Consider the following 18103-nt stretch of genomic DNA (forward strand, 5'->3'; position numbering starts at 1 on the left):
CTGGTCAGAGAAATACAAACATCGAACTTAAGCTAAAAGAATCCCTTTTGGAGTCAGGAATCAGGGGAAAAACTAAAGCCATAAATGAAATCGAAAAACCAAATATTTCTTCTCCCATGCCAAATCAAAATCAAACAACGTCAGTTTGGGCCCCCACTTAAACAAGATGGGTCCTACACGATAAAAAGAAGGAAATGGTGGCTATAAATCCCAATATGACTCATTTTAGAAACCCCAAAAGACGAGAGTCGAAAATCAAATGAATTTTTAGAGAAGCCACAAATTTGATTAAAAACCCATCCGTTATCCCGCGCCAAAAGACTTCGAAAAGGCGATAAATGACATGCCATGCCCCCCCAGGGGAACTCATGGAACTCTGTTTCATCAGAACTGCAAAAGCCCCCATCACGGCCTTTTTTATCCTTTGGGGAGGGCATGGACACGGGGTCTCCCCCAGTTACTAAAAAAAACGATGCCTCCATAAAGGGGGGAGTAAAGAACACAAAAAACTACAGAAATAGCACCATCCCCTATCATAAAAAACTTTGGGGTCTAAAAGGGTCACCCCCCATCCCAAAAACCCCTCAATTACAACCCCGGGCAACATGGGTTTAGAACAGTCCTCCTGTCTGTCTCAACTATTGGATCCTACGCAAGGGCCCAAATGCTCTAGAAAACAAAAGAATGGATGTTTTTAACTTTCAAAGCCTTCGACAATTGGGCCATGGCGTAATAGCGCCAAAATCGTCAAGGAATAACAAAAAAAGTCGGTCGATGGATCTATAATTTCCCCACTAACGAACACAAAAGTAGTCTCAACGGAAATCCGGGCGCTAGGGGCTCTTTCCCCAAAGGGACAGTACTCGCTCCCTCTTGTTCCTCCCTCATATCCGAAAAAGACGGATTCAGCCCAACCTGTCTTTCCCTTTTCAGATGGAATCTATTTACAGTGTCTTCCCTTCGAAATGCAAGGCCGACGGACATCACAAATCTTTCCCGTGGGCTGGGAAAAAAATAGAAGTTCAACGATGGGAAAATTTTAAATTCTCAGATATGGTAAACATGAAATTAAATTTTCAGAGTACAAACAAATTCTAACAAAATGAAAGAAACACCAACTAAAAACCTGGGAGTGTCATGTGGGGGAATTTACCTTCAAGGACCAAACATTGTATTGCATCTGCTAGAAAAATGAAAGGGTGGATAATAGAAACCCTTTAAAACTAGGAGGCCGGTGCCTCTTGGGTCACTTGTTCTATCTAGGCTGGTTTGCTCACACTAACAGCACCTTTTAAAACAGGTAAATTGCCGACCCAGAAAATGTACAAAAACTTTCCGCGCGCATAACGAGATCCCTCAATTACTGGGGGGGCTTGGGGGTTTCCCAAACCCGTATTCCCCGGGCGGGGGGGAAAATAAAGATTATATACCCTGGAAAAACCCAGGGACTGTACCGAACTTACACAAAAATCCCCAAAAGCAAAAGCTTGGCAGACGATGCAACATCCCCCAATGGCAGGGTGTCCTACACGTTAAGGACCATACAATAAGTGTCAGGGCGGACTGTTCAACGCCTCCCAGCACCCGGGGATTACCGCAACCCCGGTCTTCAAACTGGCACTGGACAACCCAAAATGTTCCCGATCGCGGGCGGGGCCGTACGTTGGTTTGCGTGCGGCCAACCAGCCTGGTTGATCGGCTCTGACCCGGAGGCCTGGGCCGACCCGGGGCCCCGGGGGTTACGGAACTCTCAATAAACTCATAACTCCCAAAAATTTCGCCTCCTATTTTGAGAGTTCACCCAAAATTTAAACCCCTAGAGCACGAAAAAATTTTTATTACACTAACGTTGTTCCCAAATTCAAAATAAAAATGGGGCTTCCTTTCTCCCCCGGCTCAGTTTCCCATTTTCTATGCAAAAAGTTATTAAATACAGTTGAATCATATACATATAAAATGAATTTTTGGAAAATATAAATATTTTCCACAACCTGTACCCCATCAAACTATGTTTTTTTTAAATTTTCCATTCTCTTGAATGCCCGTAACTCATCTAATGACTATATGACCTGTTTCTGCACCAAATGATTTATTTTTTTCATTTTTCGGATTATATTATACATTGTTATCTACAAATTTGTTACTATAACGTTTCTTATTTGAAATACTCATTTGTACTTCATGTTGTAATTTTTTCTATAATTTTTACCACTGAATATATCATTGTTTTTAATCTTAAGTTAATTTTAAGCTGCCCCAAAAGCTCTGCATACAAAGGGGCTTTTGCATATAAACCCAAATCACTATATTTCTTTGTACAACTTGTATCATTAAATAAAATAAATAAATAAATACATAAAAAACCCCTTGTTATGCTGGGAGTTTTTGCAAATTAGGTCAATTTTGTCCCAGGATGCACCCCAATCTACTAACCCCAGGTATTATTTTTCTGATGGGTGAACGAAAACCGGGGTAAAAACACGTCAATGTTCCCCCTTGGGAATCGAAGACCCCCACCGTGTGAAAAGGCTTTGCCCAGACCAGTTTCAATTTTATATAAGGCTTAAATAAAAAAAAAAAAGGCTTCGTCATCTATACCGAAAGATGTGTATATAGTAAGTTACGCTAATTCTATTTTTGGAATTCAATTATTTCTTTGGGGGTGAACAGGTTAATTTGGTAAAACCCCCTCCCCCCCAAAAGGGTTCCTTTACCTGGTGAGGGCTCGATCTAGAGAATTTGGGTCTTCTCTAGTTCCCGGAATTAAACCTGAATACCTTCATCCCCCCACCCCGGCGCTTTATAATCTGGGGGTTTTCCCCCTTGATAATAATAAAAATTCAACTCTCATCTTGGTGATAGACTTGAATTAATAGGTATATTTTTTTCAGGAACTCTAACAGAAATAATTCCTTTGTTTGACTTTCTGGGTTATTATTAATTTATAAAATGTTACTATCTAAAAAAAATAATAAATATGTTTTATCGTCGATAAAAAGTCAATCCTCGTCCCGTTCCCCCTTCAAAAAAGGGTCCGATGCTGGTAAAAACCGGTCCCAAGGGTTTTGGGCCTGTGTTCTCCCTTGAATCAAGCTGTATAAATTAGGCACTGCATAACCGTACGGTTTCTCTCCGTTATAAATGTAATAATACTGGTCATTAGTTCCTACCTGAGATAATCAGGGAGAATACTCTACCTAGCACCCACTTGTTTCAATTTTATTATAACAAAACCGGTTTGACTTAATCTGGCTTAATATAGATCAGGCAGTGGTAAAAAAAAATGTTTTAAAATGTTTCCCCAAATGTTAGTAAGGCAGCCAGAGGGGGTGATGGTGGCGGGTGCTGGACACAGTGACCAACTCATCTTTCCCCTGTGATCTAACATTATGTCTCACATATGTTAGAGGGTCCCCCACTGATTCATAAAGATTATTCCCCTGGAGGCCGGTGAGTTTTTATAATGGCTGTTCTAACCCAGAGGACTGTAAAAGTGGTCCATCAAGTAATTATACCCCAACAGCCTGTTCTCTGCAGAGTCATTTCCCGGGTGCAGGTGAGGGCTCGTGATCCCAAAGGGTGGACCTGCCCCCTCCTTCCTTGGATCTACCCCGGTTCCTTTCATTTTAAGGGCATGATCCTACAGGTTTCTTTCCCCCAATTGTTAAGGGAATAATCATGACTGAATATTAAATAGTAAAATAATACAAGTACCGTTGGAAAGTCACTTCTGACATTTTTTGGGGGATTATACAAAATAATTTATACATGTTGCTATTTCCTATCCCCCCCAAGGAAGGTTCCTTGATGTTGGTGAGGGGGCTCTTGATTTAGGGGAAATTTGGGTCTGTGCTCCCGTTCCCGAAATTTAACCTGAATGCCTTACATCCCAGGCGCTATATAATCCTCCGGGTTTAGCCCCTTTATTATAATAATAAAAAATCCAAATTTCCTAATTAACTTTTGCCTATACCAACAAATTTGTTGATGAGCAGTTGATGCTGTGCTAACACGTTACACAGTACAAATATAACAAAATGCTGTGCTAACAGGCTTTAAACATCACTTTTATGGTTTAAGCATGGATTTTAAATGTTGCAGTGAAGAGGAGGTCATGGCACTGGGATGTTTTTTGGGGCAATTTTGGTGTAATATTATACAGAGACTTTGCAACAAATTATGTGGGGTTAAAAATTGGAGAGGATAGAAAAGGGGGTTTAGGGTTTGAAAATGCTAGTTTCACTCATTCAATTCCTCAAAATATTCCCCCCATCTTAAACCTCTAACTCTCCATTTAATAACTCTCCTCTCCCCATTTTAACTGCAAATCCATTTTTCTCTAGGCTTCCTCAAATTTTTAAACTCCTCCAAAACTTTTTCTTATTTTCAACAAAAATTTTTTGATAACATCTACCCCCCTCTGTATGTTTATGTATTTTATGTATATATATCAGTATATATATATATATATATATATATATATATATATATATATATTTATATAATATATATATATATATATATATATATATATATATTATATATATATATAAAGTATATATATATATTTTTTTTAACAAGTGGTCGTCTCCCCCCAGGCAGGGTGACCCAAAAAAAAAAATCCCCAAAAGAAAAAAACTTTCATCATCATTCCAAAATTTACCACACTCACACATTTTACTGCTTTTTCAGAGCGCTCAGAAAAACAACAGTTTAGAACAATTCTTTTAAAAATACCAAAAATATCCTCAAACTGCCAATATCCCCCCCCCTCCTTTAAAGTCAGGCATTGTCTTCCATTTGGATTCAAGTCGACTATAGAAAAAAACGGGTTTCCCCGAATCCCCTTCACTAAAAATTTTCCCTCCCCTCCCCAGATCTCAGGTCCCCCGTATCTTGGTTTCCATTTCCCCCTATCTAACCGCTCATGCAGCTTGCTGGAATGCCCTGCCCACAAAAAATCCTTTCCCCCCCCCCTTTGGGGACCCCTACCCCCCCTTTTTCCCCCATAGATTTATATGCTTTCCATGTCATTCCTTTGATCCCTTTCTCTAATAAAAACCCCCTCAACCCTCTTCCCCCTCTGACTAATGCTTTTTTAACTCCACCTTCTCTAATTTACACTCCAATTTTCTGCATAAAATTTTAAACCCCCATTGCCCCTTTGACAGGACATCTCCCTGCCTCCCAACCCTCTCCGCTGCATTTCCCCCAACTTACATCCTATAAAAGGGGTTGGTACTACTATACTTTCCATTCCCTTCTTTTTCCTCCATAGATAGTTTTTGACTCCCTATACCTCAAGCACCCTCACCTTTTTTCCCCCATCAATTCTATGATTAACCTCATCCTTCAAAAACCATCCGCCCGACCACGTCAATTAAGTATCTGAAAACTTATTTTTCCCTCCTCCCCCCCAATTTGAAACAATTTTCTTTATCTAAATCATTTGATACCCCCTTCCCTTTCTCCTTGTTCCTTTCAACTTTCTACCTTTAAAAATTCTCAAACTCATCCCCCTTTAATTTTCTTTGAATCTCCCCTAAGTACAGTATCATCTGCAAAAGTAACTTGTCAATTTCCCCTTTTAAATTTTTTATAATTTAATCCCCCCCTCCCGAAAACCCAACATTTACTTCTTTACAACCCCATCTATAAATATATTAAACAACCTGGTGACATTAAAATTTTCTAAGATACTTTTTCGAAATATTCTCCCCCTTTCCAAACCCAACCGACCTCACTATCCCCTAAACTCTTTTTAATTTTAACAACCTATTCCATAAACTTGCAACATCTACATTTTCTCCTCTATCATCATCATATGCCTTTTCAAATCCATAAATACAATAAAAAAATTCCCCTATTTTTTCTAAATACGTTTACATATACAGTAAACACTTGATCTACATCCCCCACCCCTCTGAAGCCTCCTTTTCCCAAAATTTTCCCTTCTGTCTTATTTAAATTTTTTCAATTTTAACTTTATTATACTTTTTGTATACTCAGTAAACTTATTCCTCTATAATTTTTAAAACTCTTTTTCCCCCTTTTTTTATAAAAAGGGGACTAGTCTCTCCCTTCCTATCCTTCCCCCTCTTTCATACTTTTTATTAAACAAAAGTACCAAACTCCTTTCCCCTGTTTTTCATTTCTGTCTGACCCCATCAGTTCCAGCTGCTTTCCCCCCTTTATTCTCGTAATGCCTCACGACCTCCACCACACTTACATTCTTCTTCTTCCCCCAAAAAGATGGTATACCCTGGCCAGTGCATGAAATTACCCCTCCCTTTCTTCCTCAACTTTTAAAAGTTCCTCAAAATATTCTAATCTACCTAATCCCTCCGTCTCCCCATCTACTAACCCTACTCTTTTTTAAGGGAAAACCATACTTTCCCCTGGCTTTCTTAACTTGTTTTCCTAAAATTTTTCTTATTTTCTTAAAATTTCTTGACAGTCCTCTCCTCTTTCATCTTCTCCTTTTCATTTCCCACTCTCTTACCTTTCTTTTACTCTCCATATACTCTTTTCCTTTTATATATATTATATATATATATATATAAAAACTTATATATAACAACATATATATATATATATATATATATTGGGGCGAATATTAAAACTGGTCAATTAAAGAAATCATTTAAAATTAAGTCCTTTTTAAAAATTTTTTCTTATCGTTTATAGATATATTTTTCTGATGTTGATGTAAAAATTTTTAATTTTTACCAAAAGGAAATTGAAAACTTACCCAACCTTATTATAAAAGAACAATTTATTTTAACCCAAAAACTAAATATATTTTAATTTGTTTACAATAATTTAATACTAAACAAAACCCGTGAAATATATTTTTTTATTTAAAATTTAGAATATTTTGGAAAATTTTCATAAAAATTTTCCCCTTTCTATATAAAATGATGTTGCTTTTAATAAGTTAATTCTTATTTAGACATATATATATATATATATATATATATATATATATATATATATAAATTTAAATATATATATATATTTTTTTTTATTATCTACAGATTCCACCAAGGCAGGGTGGCCGAGAAAAACTTTCACCATCATTCACTCCATCACTGTCTTGCCAAAAGGGTGCTTTACACTACAGTTTTTAAACTGCAACATTAACACCCTCCTTCAGAGTGCAGGCACTGTACTTCCATCTCCAGGACTCAAGTCCGGCCTGCAGTTTCCTGAATCCCTTCATAAATGTTACTTTGCTCACCTCCAACAGCACGTCAAGTATTAAAACCATTTGTCTCCATTCACTCCTATCAAACACGCTCCCATGCCTGCTGGAAATCAAGCCCCTCCTTTACAAAGCCTCCTTTACCCCCTCCCTCCAACCCTTCCTAGGCGACCCTACCCTTCCTTCCACTACAGACTGATACACTCTTGAAGTCATTCTGTTTGCTCCATTCTCTCTACATGTCCGAACCCTCAACAACCCTTCCTCAGCCCTCCCGGACAACAGTTTTGGTAATCCCACCTCCTCTAACTTCCAAACTCTGAATTCTCTGCATTATATTCACACCACACATTGCCCTCCCGACATGACATCTCCACTGCCTCCAGCCTTCTCCTCGCTGCAACATTCATCACCACCTTCACACCCATATAAGGCGTTGGTAAAACTACTCTCATACATTCCCCTTTTGCCTCCCAAAGGGCAAAGTTCTTTGTCTCCACAGACTCCCAAATGCACCACTCACTCTTTTTCCCTCATCAATTCTATGATTCACCTCATCTTTCATAGACCCATCCACTGACCGTCCACTCCCAAATATCTGAATCGTTCACCTCCTCCATACTCTCTCCTCCAATCTGATATTCAATCTTTCATCACCTAATCCTTTTGTTATCCCCCCTTAACCTTACTTTTTCCTGTATTCACCTTTTTTTTTCTTTTGCACACCTCCAAATTCACCCACCAATCTCTGCAACTTCTCTTAGAATCCCCCAAAGAGCACAGTGTCATCAGCAAAACGTGTGACAACCCCCACTTTGTGTGATTCTTTATCTTTTCTCACGCCTCTTCCCCAAGCCCCTCATTTCTTCTCTTAAAATCTATAAATATATTAAACAACCGGGGTGACATCAAAATCCTTGTCTAGCCTACTTTTAGGAAAAAATTTCCCTCTTTCCTACATACTCAAACGGCCTCCTATCCTTAAAACTCCCTGTTTTCAGTAACCTACCTCCTCCCCATCCTTGAACACCACATTCCCCCCCTATCCACCTTTTCCCCCTTTTCCAAATCATAAATCCAAAGACCTCTTTGCCTTATCTAAATACTTTCCTTATTTTTCCCTGTAAACATTCCACACACCCCTACCTTTCCTAAACCTCCTTGTTCATCTGCTATCTATTCTCCTCTTACTCTTAATTTTTTAATTTCTCTACCATACACTTTACGGTCCCTAACAGACTTATCCCCTAAAATTTTGCACTCTTTTTTACCCCCTTTGCCTTTATACAAGAATATGTATCTTTTGCCAACCCTTATCCCCTCTTCATACATTTTTTAAATAATTAAACCATAAACTTTTCCCCACCTGTTTCATTTCTATCTTTACCCCATCAATCCTCCTTCCCCTTTTCATTTACCTCCCCCCCGAACTTCCCCACACTCCCTGGCTCTTCCTCACTCCTACAAGGTTTATTCCCCCTTCCCATACCAAATCACAGCTTCCTATCTTCATCAACATTTAACAATTCCTCAAAATATTCCTTCCATTTTCCCCAATACCTCTAACTCCCATTTAATAACTCTCCTCCCCTATTTTTAACTGAATATATATATATATATATATATATATATACAAAAACATACATACATACATCATATACAGTGGCCCCATATTGATTACCTCAATGTGAAAAATTTTGTAATGTTTTTTAAAAAATCGTTTATGCGTGTATGTTTGGGGTCTAAATGGACTAATCTACTAAACAATATTTTGGGGAACAAATTGGGTATACTGGCACTGAACATACTTTGGGTGAAAAATATCTTTAAACCCCGGGGTCTACTGTAAAACCATACACCAGTGAAGAATGGGGCCAGGAGCTATGAATCGACCCTCAACCACAAATAGTGAGTACAAATAGGTGACACATACCATACATTCAACATATATGTACATATACATACATACCTGGGGGGGTTTGGGAGAAAAAAAGCCCTCCCCCAGTCTGTGAAATCGGTGGATCAGCCTGATCACAGGCTGTTGCTTTTTTTCCCCAAAATCTCACGTCAAAACCACACCCCGGTGGTCAGGTCTGACTGGTGCTGTCAGTGTTTTTTGAAGACAGCCAGGGGGTCTATTTGGAATCCCCCCTTTTGTATGCTGGAAGGCAGTTGAACAGTTTTGGGCCCCCCGCCCTTTTTGTTTGTCTCTTATTCCGTGGCACCCCAGGGGGGGTGTATAAATCTGGGGTGGATGGGAGGAAGGGGAAGGGTCATTCAGGAAGGTTGGAGGAAGAGGTAAGGGGAGGTTTTCATGTTTTAGACTTGGGCATCCCAAATACCCTATGGGAAAAAAGTCACTTTTCTGACTTTTTGGGTTTCTAATAATCTATATATGCTGTTTTTTGATAAAGTCCAAGCCTTTGCTTTTCCCCAACTGGCTTTTGTGAGCATTAGATAATAGTTGGGGAGGGGGTTTTTATGATTTGACCTACTGTTGGAAAGTGGCAGGTCTTTATGAAGAAATTCAGGAAACTGGTTAGTCAAACTTAGTCTTCATTTGAAATACAGTCTTGCCCCTCCCAAGGGGGGGATGGGGTTGAAAGGTTTTTTGAGTTTTGATGTTGTTTTGGGTGCAGTGTTTTATGCCTGTATGGTTTTGTGCAGGGTTTATTTTTTTTTTAGAGCTCCCGTTTATTGTTCAGTATATCTTTTTCTTTTCCTCAGGTGAAAGTGGGCAAGAGGTGAAAAATCCCCCATCTCCTCTCCCCGGGGAAATGATTTGGCTCATTAATTTTGAGTCAAGACAAGCCCGTGGTCTTTGTTCTCAAAATATCCTGCATAGCCCGCATTAAACAGTGTTTTTCGAGGTGATCGACAATAACAATCATGTATTTTTTTTTTATAAATCTCTCTCTTTTTACCACAAAAATTGTTTTAATATTTTTTAAAAGAACATTAAAAAATTTTTTCAAACAAAAATAATTCTTTTTTTAAAAGTAATAGATCTGCATAATTATGTATCATTAATTAAAAATGTAAGTAAAATCTCTTTTTTTGCTCAAGTTAAGAAAAAATTTTCAAATGGTGTGATTTGAAACCTGTTTATCCAGGGCCTGGGTAGGCCGGACTGCTGGATGCAATAGAAAGGGTATGAAGTCGGGGGGGAAAAATGTCTTCAAATATTTTCACCCCCTTCAGGAGGTTCCGAAGCTGGTGGGGTTTTGGGTCAAAAAATTGAAACCCAAACCTGAATGCTTATTCCTCCAGGTGCTTGTTTTTTTTTTTTGGGGTTTTTTTTCCTTTTTGTTTTGTTACGCGCCCGGATTAATTATTTAAAAAAAAACATTTTTTTCCCCCAACCAAACATCTGTTATTATTGGATCATTTTCTTCTCCTAAATATAATGCAACATATTTTAAATAAAAAAACAAACTATTGGCCGGGCAAGGCTTGGTAGTGGCTGTTGGGGATATTTTTGGGATCATGTGAGAATAAGTCTGCTGCATTTGCCTGGGTGTTATGTGTCCGTAATGTCATCAATCAGTGGACCAATTTTCCTCATATGTTTTTTTTTTTTTTTTATGGGCCCCGGTGGCTGCATCAGGAACCTGTTTGATTTTCTTATTCTTCCGTAGGGAGGATCATGTTGTATGCCCCACCATACAGTCATTATGCTGTATAGTCCTTGTGGCTTAGCGCTTCTTTTTGATTATAATAATAATACAGTCATTATTCATTTCTCAGCTTTCCAGGGATATATTGTTTTTATTACTTTATTATAATTTTAAGTACAGTACATTGTTATTAACAATGGCATCTAAAGCAAGTAATGGTGCCAAGAACTATTTGAATTTGAGTGTTAAGCAGAAACTTAAACTTACTTGAAGAGGAAGGTAGAGTCTGATGTCTCAGTGGTATGTGTGTGCATGAAGAATATGTTAAGAGTGTCTGTAGAGGCTAGCCATAAAGGTTCATCTGTTGGTTTAGGAAGTACAATGCCTGCACTTTAGAGGAGGGGGTTGAGATATTTGCTGTTTAGTGGGACATCTAAACTATCGTATCTGCAAAGACAGTGATAGTGTGAATGATGGTGAAAGTGTTTTTTTGGGTCACCTTGCCTTGGTGGGAGACAACCAGCATGTTAAAAAAATGAACATGGCCTCTAGATTCTAAAGTTATTCTGAGTCGCCTAAAAATGCAGGATTAGTTTAAGTTCGTCCTTCCACAATTAGAAAATTTATGGTGTACTGCTATATTGTATTAACTTTTTTATTTTGAAGTTATTTACTTTACTGCATTACAGTTTATTCTTCGATTGTCCAGTAGTGTCATCGATGACTTCCACTGCATCAGCGTCCCTATGCATTGGACTAAGTCTGCTGCATGAGCCATATATACATGAGCCATTGGCATTCAGTAGTGTCATCAATGCAGTGGACAATAGTTCACTGCCCTGGACACTTTTGATTCAGTGGATTATCATTTTAAGGGGACACCTCCCTCCCCCCATTAGTCTGTTACATCAAGGTTTGACTAAAATAAAATTGTTTTCTTGAGTACAGTATAGAAACATCTCATGACAGCAGCTCATTATATTTCTTTACACCAGGTTGTGAGTGTGATGAAGCAACTATGGCTTGGTCAAGTAACGTTACACCTTCCAATGGTGCATTCTCTCGACTCCGGAACATGCATGATCCAGATCTGAGCTCCTCTGAGGAGTGTCTAGTGTATACTCCTGGAGGAAGTGGCGGCAGTAAGGGTGATAGTTTTATTCCATCCTCTTCGAGCTCCTCCCCTGGGTTGCCGTCTAACCATCAAGCTAATATTGCTCACTCTGGAGCTACATCTTTACCCTCTGGTTAGAGATTTTTATAAATTGTATAATATATATGATTGCCATTGATGAGACTTAGCATTTTTAGCTTCACTAAGCAACTCTTAAAAAATTTTCTTTACTAAACTTGACTTTGCATTTATATACAGTAGTCGTATATTATTTAAATTGCTTGGTCCTTATTAGAGCTTATATGACTGATATATTATATAGACTAGTATCTCAGACCTGTACATGATAAATATCTTGTAACAAAATAGTTTTGTTGCAAGTAGTTCCTATGTGTCGTGTATCTTAAGCCTAGCATAAAATTTAAAGGAATTCACAGCATAAGTTTTTCATTTGTATTCAAACCCATCAATTATCGTTTCATGAAGTTCACTTTCTTGGACATTGGTGATATTAACCCTTTCAGGGTCCGTCCCGTAGATCTACGGCTTTACGTTCAGGGTCCAAACCGTAGATCTACGCCATGAGCTCAGCTCACTCTGATAAACTGTGAGTGGTACATTTGGGCCTAGATATGAGAGAATACATCTATGTGGTATGTGTGCACCACATAAAACAGATCCTGCAACACACTGTGTATAATGAGAGAAAAAAAATGAAATCATGATTTTTCGATTAAAACAGCAACTTTGCAGTGTTTCTTCGTATGTTTTTTATAGTTGTATTTGCGATTTCTTGGTCTCATTTGATAGAATGGAAGACATATTACAGAAATAGAGATGATTTTGATTGGTTTTAGCACTGGAAATGGCTTGAAACTGAGCTCAAAGTAGCGGAAATGTTAAATTTTTGCCGATATTCAAGAGTAAACAAACGACCTCACACATCTAATACACGTCAGCTGGTGGGTCTAATATACATTCACAAATATGGTGATGATATTTATACAATTATTACAGTATTGCATAACAGTAAATCTTCTATTTTTTGGTGTGAATAAAAATTCATTATGTGAATAAAAAATCAAAATGGAATTTATTTGTAAAGCCTCAAAACATAACTAATGAACAGAGGAAATGTTAGTTTAGTGCCAGGAATGCCTACATTGTTCATTCTGGACCCTATTTTGAAATTGGAATATTTTGAACTTTGTGTTAAATTGGCCAAATTAACAATTTCCGATCACTTTATTTTGTAGTTGAAACAGTTGACTTGGCGATTTCTTGTGCTCAATCGATAGAATAGAAGTAATACTAGTGAAATAGCTAAGAATTTGGTTGATTGGAATAATGTAATTGGCCTAAAATGGGAGTCAAAGTCGGCAAAATCGCCGATTCGTAAATGTCGCTGACACATCAAAATTCGTGAGAGCATAATTTCGTCAATTTTCCACCAAATTTCGTACTTTTTGTTTTATTACCTTCACAAAAAGATTCTCTACGATTTCATAAGAAAAAATAACAAATTTTTTTTTTTTTAAATTCTTGGACACTGGTGCGTGGCTCCAGATTTGGGCCTTGGACCCTGAAAGGGTTAAGAAACATCCCATTTGTAATTTAGTTTTCCTTTCTGTATCACATATCTCAAACACTTTGTAAATAATGTATGGGAATGTTTAGTCCTTTTCATTTCTCATCTTGAAATAGCATGAGGTAAAGTCAACTAACTGCCTAATTATTAATAAAACTAAAAAATGTTCTCTAAAGTAATATAATTCCAAAGCCAACTGAATTGTGATTTTTCACACGCTGGGAAGACAGCTACTGAGTTAGTCTGTTTCCTTCTTCAGATCAGCTTATGTAAAAAATTAATTAAAATCATGTCAAGCAGTTATGAAAACAAGTTGATTTATTAAATTTTTCCTATTAAATTCAATTCTTTTGACATTAGCTTTGAGCTGTATTATGTTATGGCAGGACTTCATCTTTATGAAGTCGAGGTCTGTTGAATGAAAAATCACTTCAAAGGTAAAGAAAACCTAGTATAAGATGTGCAACTATGCTGAGTAAGCACAAGATAATAGAATGGTAATAATGATGCATGATAATATTCTAGAGGAAAATAAGAATAAAAGGAGCATATCATGGAAAAGACATGTAAGTATGATGAACAAGTAATTAAACAAATATTGATGAGCTGTTGGAATGTGAGCAGGGTAATATTTTGTGAAGGATTCAGGGAAACCGGTTAGCCGGACTTGAGTCCTGGAGGTGAAAAGTACAATGCCTGTGCTTTAATGGAGGGGTTTGGGATATTGACTCTTTGGAGTGACATTTGAACTGTCATCTGAGCGCCTCTGTAAAGACAGGGATTATGTGTGAATGATGGTATAAGTGTTGAATGATGGTGATTTTTTTTTTTGGGAGGGGTCACCCTGCCTTGGTGGGAGACAGCTGATGTGTTTAAAAAATTGTTGACAGTAAATTTTGCCCAGTTCTGAAAAAGTTGTGGCTACCTCCTTACAAGGAAACTCCCAGGGAGAAAATAAGGCAGAGAGATAGATGGATATATAGCAATGATTTATGGAGTGCGTGAAGTGCAAGTGGTTTAGGGTATCTCTTGTTTAATTAAGCTGTTTTAATTACAGCCTCTCCTCGCTTAGCAACGTACTCATTTCCTGACGCTTCGGACTTATGACAGGCTCTCTGACCAGTATTCATACCTAAATAATGTATATTAGAGCTGATTTCCTCTATTCTGTTCATTTCAATATACTGTAGACCATTATAGTACACAGTTTTATTTGGCACGTATTGTTTATTGCACTATTGAAAAATTGCGGCACTGTTTTATACAACACTTCGTTCAGTTCGGTTTGTGGGAGTGAAAAAAAAATTTACCTGTACAGCAAGAACCTTGCATTCAAGGTTCTCTTCATTCTTGATAATTCCCATACTCATCCACAAGCTTTGTTGGCTGTGACCTCACATGTAAAAGTTGTGTCTTTACCTCCAAATACAACATCTTTAATACAACCACTGGATTGGGGAGTTATTAAGTCATTCAAGTGTAACTACACAAAAAAGTTTTGAAAAAACCAATTGCATCAATGGACTCTGACTAACCTGGCAGTACCAAGTTTCTGGAATAAATTTAAAATTGCAGATGCCATCAGCAATGCTAGAAGTGCATGGAATGAAGTGCCCCAGTCAACATTAAATGCAGGCTGGGGAAAGTTATGGCCTTCTGTGGTTAATTCTTTCACTGGATTCCCCTTGCTTGAGAGTCAGGTTCAGGAAATGTTCAGCTGGCAAGGAGAGTACCAGGTGATGGTTTTGAACATATGAATGAAGATGTGAATGAGCTCTTAGAAGATGATGAAGACAGGAGCCCAGAGGAAATGTTGGCAGAGCTCGATGCATAGATACAAGAGAGCCACATAACAGAAGATGAAGAAGAACCTGAAGAAAAACAGTTAACATTGCAGCAATTATGTGAGCAGTTTCATGTTGCTGCTAAACTAGCAGACTTTTTCACTGAAGAGGACCCTGAATAGAAGCAGTGCTTTGAAACAGGATCTAGACCAGCTGATGATGCCTTACTGTCAGCTGTGTAATGTACTGCAGGGTAAAAGAGCCCAGAGATCCATTACAGAATTTATGCACACTCCAATACAACCATCGACTTTAGTACCAAAACTTCTACCATCCACTTTGGCTGACAACCAACAACCATCCACCTCAGCCCAGTAGGGCCAAACCATGCATCTCTGCTGTCTTCACAATCATGGACATACACCAGCACCCACAATTTAAGGTAAGAAATACTATTATTTTTGTTGCATTTGTGGTCTTAAGCAGTAAAAACATAAAATATCATGACAGTGAACTACAATTATATATTCACTTATTTTTGTAAGATTTGTTGGTTTAAAAAAAAAGTTGTTTGGCTTTTTGGGAGCTCTTAGGAATGCAACCCTATTTTTCCCATAAGTTCTTCAGTTTATCTAACATGATTTTTATTTAACATGGCGTTTTCAGGAACGTAACTACTGTGTAATACAACGGTCTACTGTACAGTACACTACTGTAAAAAATATACCAGAAATGTTATAAATGGTGCAAAGGTGACATTAAAACAATATCAAAGATAGTCGACACAAACTCATTACCATCATAGTATGCTCCTCACTTAACGACGAATTCGTTTACCAAAGTGCTCTTAGGAATGGAACGATGTCTTTAAATGAGGAGAGGCTGTATTGGAAAAATTGTCATACTAACATGTCAAGATAGGCTACACTAACTTTTTTTTAAATATTATGGAAATTGCTCTTATTGCTCATAACTTTAAAGTTTTGACATAAATATAGAGTAAACAGTGCTTGGATAACAACCTTGAAGTTTATATTGCTTTGAATACAACAGAGCTTGTTAGTATAGATTATTCTATATTCTTTAAATTTTGACATGAATTAATTAACTAGGGTAAGTAATGTGATCTAACCTTATTTCAGGTAATAGTATAGATTGTAGTACTACTGCTCCACCACCATCCCCAGCATCTCCAACACTGCACATCAATCACGGAACAACTAGTCATGTTGGGGTGCTGCGGAGAGCTGGTGTTCCATCATCCCCTGTCTCTGCTCGCTCAGTTGTGTCTCCACACCTGCCATCAGTGCTTCCATCCTCCTCTGTCCCACACCCCTCTCCATTGCCTGTTGGCTTATTGCCACCCGGTTCTCCGACAGCTCCTCCAAGTGTTGCTACTGCTCCACCCCCTCCACCACCGCCACCACCACCACCCCCACCTCCACCTCCACCACCACCACCACAACCATTAGTATCAGCACCCTCTCCAGCTCAGGTCTCTATAATCACTAGCTCTTCTCCACCACTTTTAGTTTCTATTGTTGCAACCAACACCACTACCACTGTCAGTTCTCCTACTAGAGTCTCAAATGTATCCTCCAGTACTCCTAATAATAACAACTCTTCTTCCATTGGTACTGTTACCACCACCTCCTCTGCTACAAGCACTAACACACCTGCTATCACAACTAGTAATGGAGGGCCTATGTATAACTGGCAAGCCACCATGACAACTGTAAAAGAAAGGTATGACTGCATTAATTTTATAGCACTGGGCAACCCTTACTAAAAGCCAGTTACAGCACAACTCTGCTTTTCTGCACATATGTAATGCATGCTGACAATATTGTTGGAAATATTTTCTGCAGTTTGAATATATGGCTTTAACCTGTATATATTTTTGTTTTCTACCATTGGTATCTTCCCAGTATCCTGGCAGTTCTTTCACCAATTTGCTTCTAATCTATAACCAGTATATTCTGAGCTAACTAATTCTCTTGGAGATATTATTTTGGACTCCTACTGTTTAGCCCCTTTGAAACTAGAAATAGATTTTAGGGGGAATTTTAGGAATGTCTTACAGAGGACATTTATTGGTCTGTAGATCTGATAAGACCTTTGTAGGGTAAAAAGTTGTCTAGTACTCACTTTACTACATGTTTTACATTCCTGGTTTGTGGGCTGCTCACCATTTTTTAGAGAGAATTTTATCTGGCAGTTTTGACAATGTAGTATAAAAATGTCTTTGATCAATTACTTCTTTTTTAAAGTTATTTCACATCTTTATCTTTAAAATTTCAACTGTACTGCTTGATGCTAAATGTATAGCTTACATGTGCGGAGTGAATAAAAAATATAAGTAATAACGTATTGACTATACATTTGAACGTCATTAGTTTTTTTTCGAAAAGGGTTTGCTAGTAAAGTATATCATATCTTCCTTCTCAGTGATATTTAAACTTTTGTACCATCATCTTGAGTAGTATCCTTCTTAGCTGTTTAACTGTCTTATCTCTGAAGCCTTGTATCTCAAAGGAACTAGCTCTTTTAACTCCCAGAAAGGTTGGTCATAATGACACTTAGTCTATTCATCTGTCAGTTTCTCTATTTAGCTCCTTATGCAAATTAGTCATGTTTCATTGAAAATACAATTGCAGCTATTCTTTGCTATATACACTTAATTATGTTGTAATTCTTGAATGGATTCTAATCTCTCTCCCAATACCAGTGTTCTATAATGTAATTATCGTTGACAGATTGACCTATACTTTTGTAGAAATAAAACATTTGATGACC

At 37.8% G+C, this 18103-nt stretch overlaps 1 protein-coding gene across 3 annotated transcripts in view; it reads left to right on the plus strand.

Moving 5' to 3' along the window:
• Window positions 1-11778: 11778 nt before the first annotated feature.
• The window catches only part of LOC128698170 (BTB/POZ domain-containing protein 1), a 54951-nt gene continuing 48626 nt past the window's right edge, over window positions 11779-18103 (plus strand). For all 3 annotated transcript variants that reach the window (XM_053790272.2, XM_070098642.1, XM_053790273.2), the window contains exons 1-2: window positions 11779-12068; window positions 16450-17053. In XM_053790272.2, the coding sequence (XP_053646247.1) occupies window positions 11840-12068; window positions 16450-17053 (833 nt within the window). In that variant the 5' untranslated portion in view covers window positions 11779-11839. The remainder of the gene's footprint in view (window positions 12069-16449; window positions 17054-18103) is intronic.

This window comes from Cherax quadricarinatus, chromosome 63, assembly GCF_038502225.1.
Source record: "Cherax quadricarinatus isolate ZL_2023a chromosome 63, ASM3850222v1, whole genome shotgun sequence".
NCBI lineage: Eukaryota > Metazoa > Arthropoda > Malacostraca > Decapoda > Parastacidae > Cherax > Cherax quadricarinatus.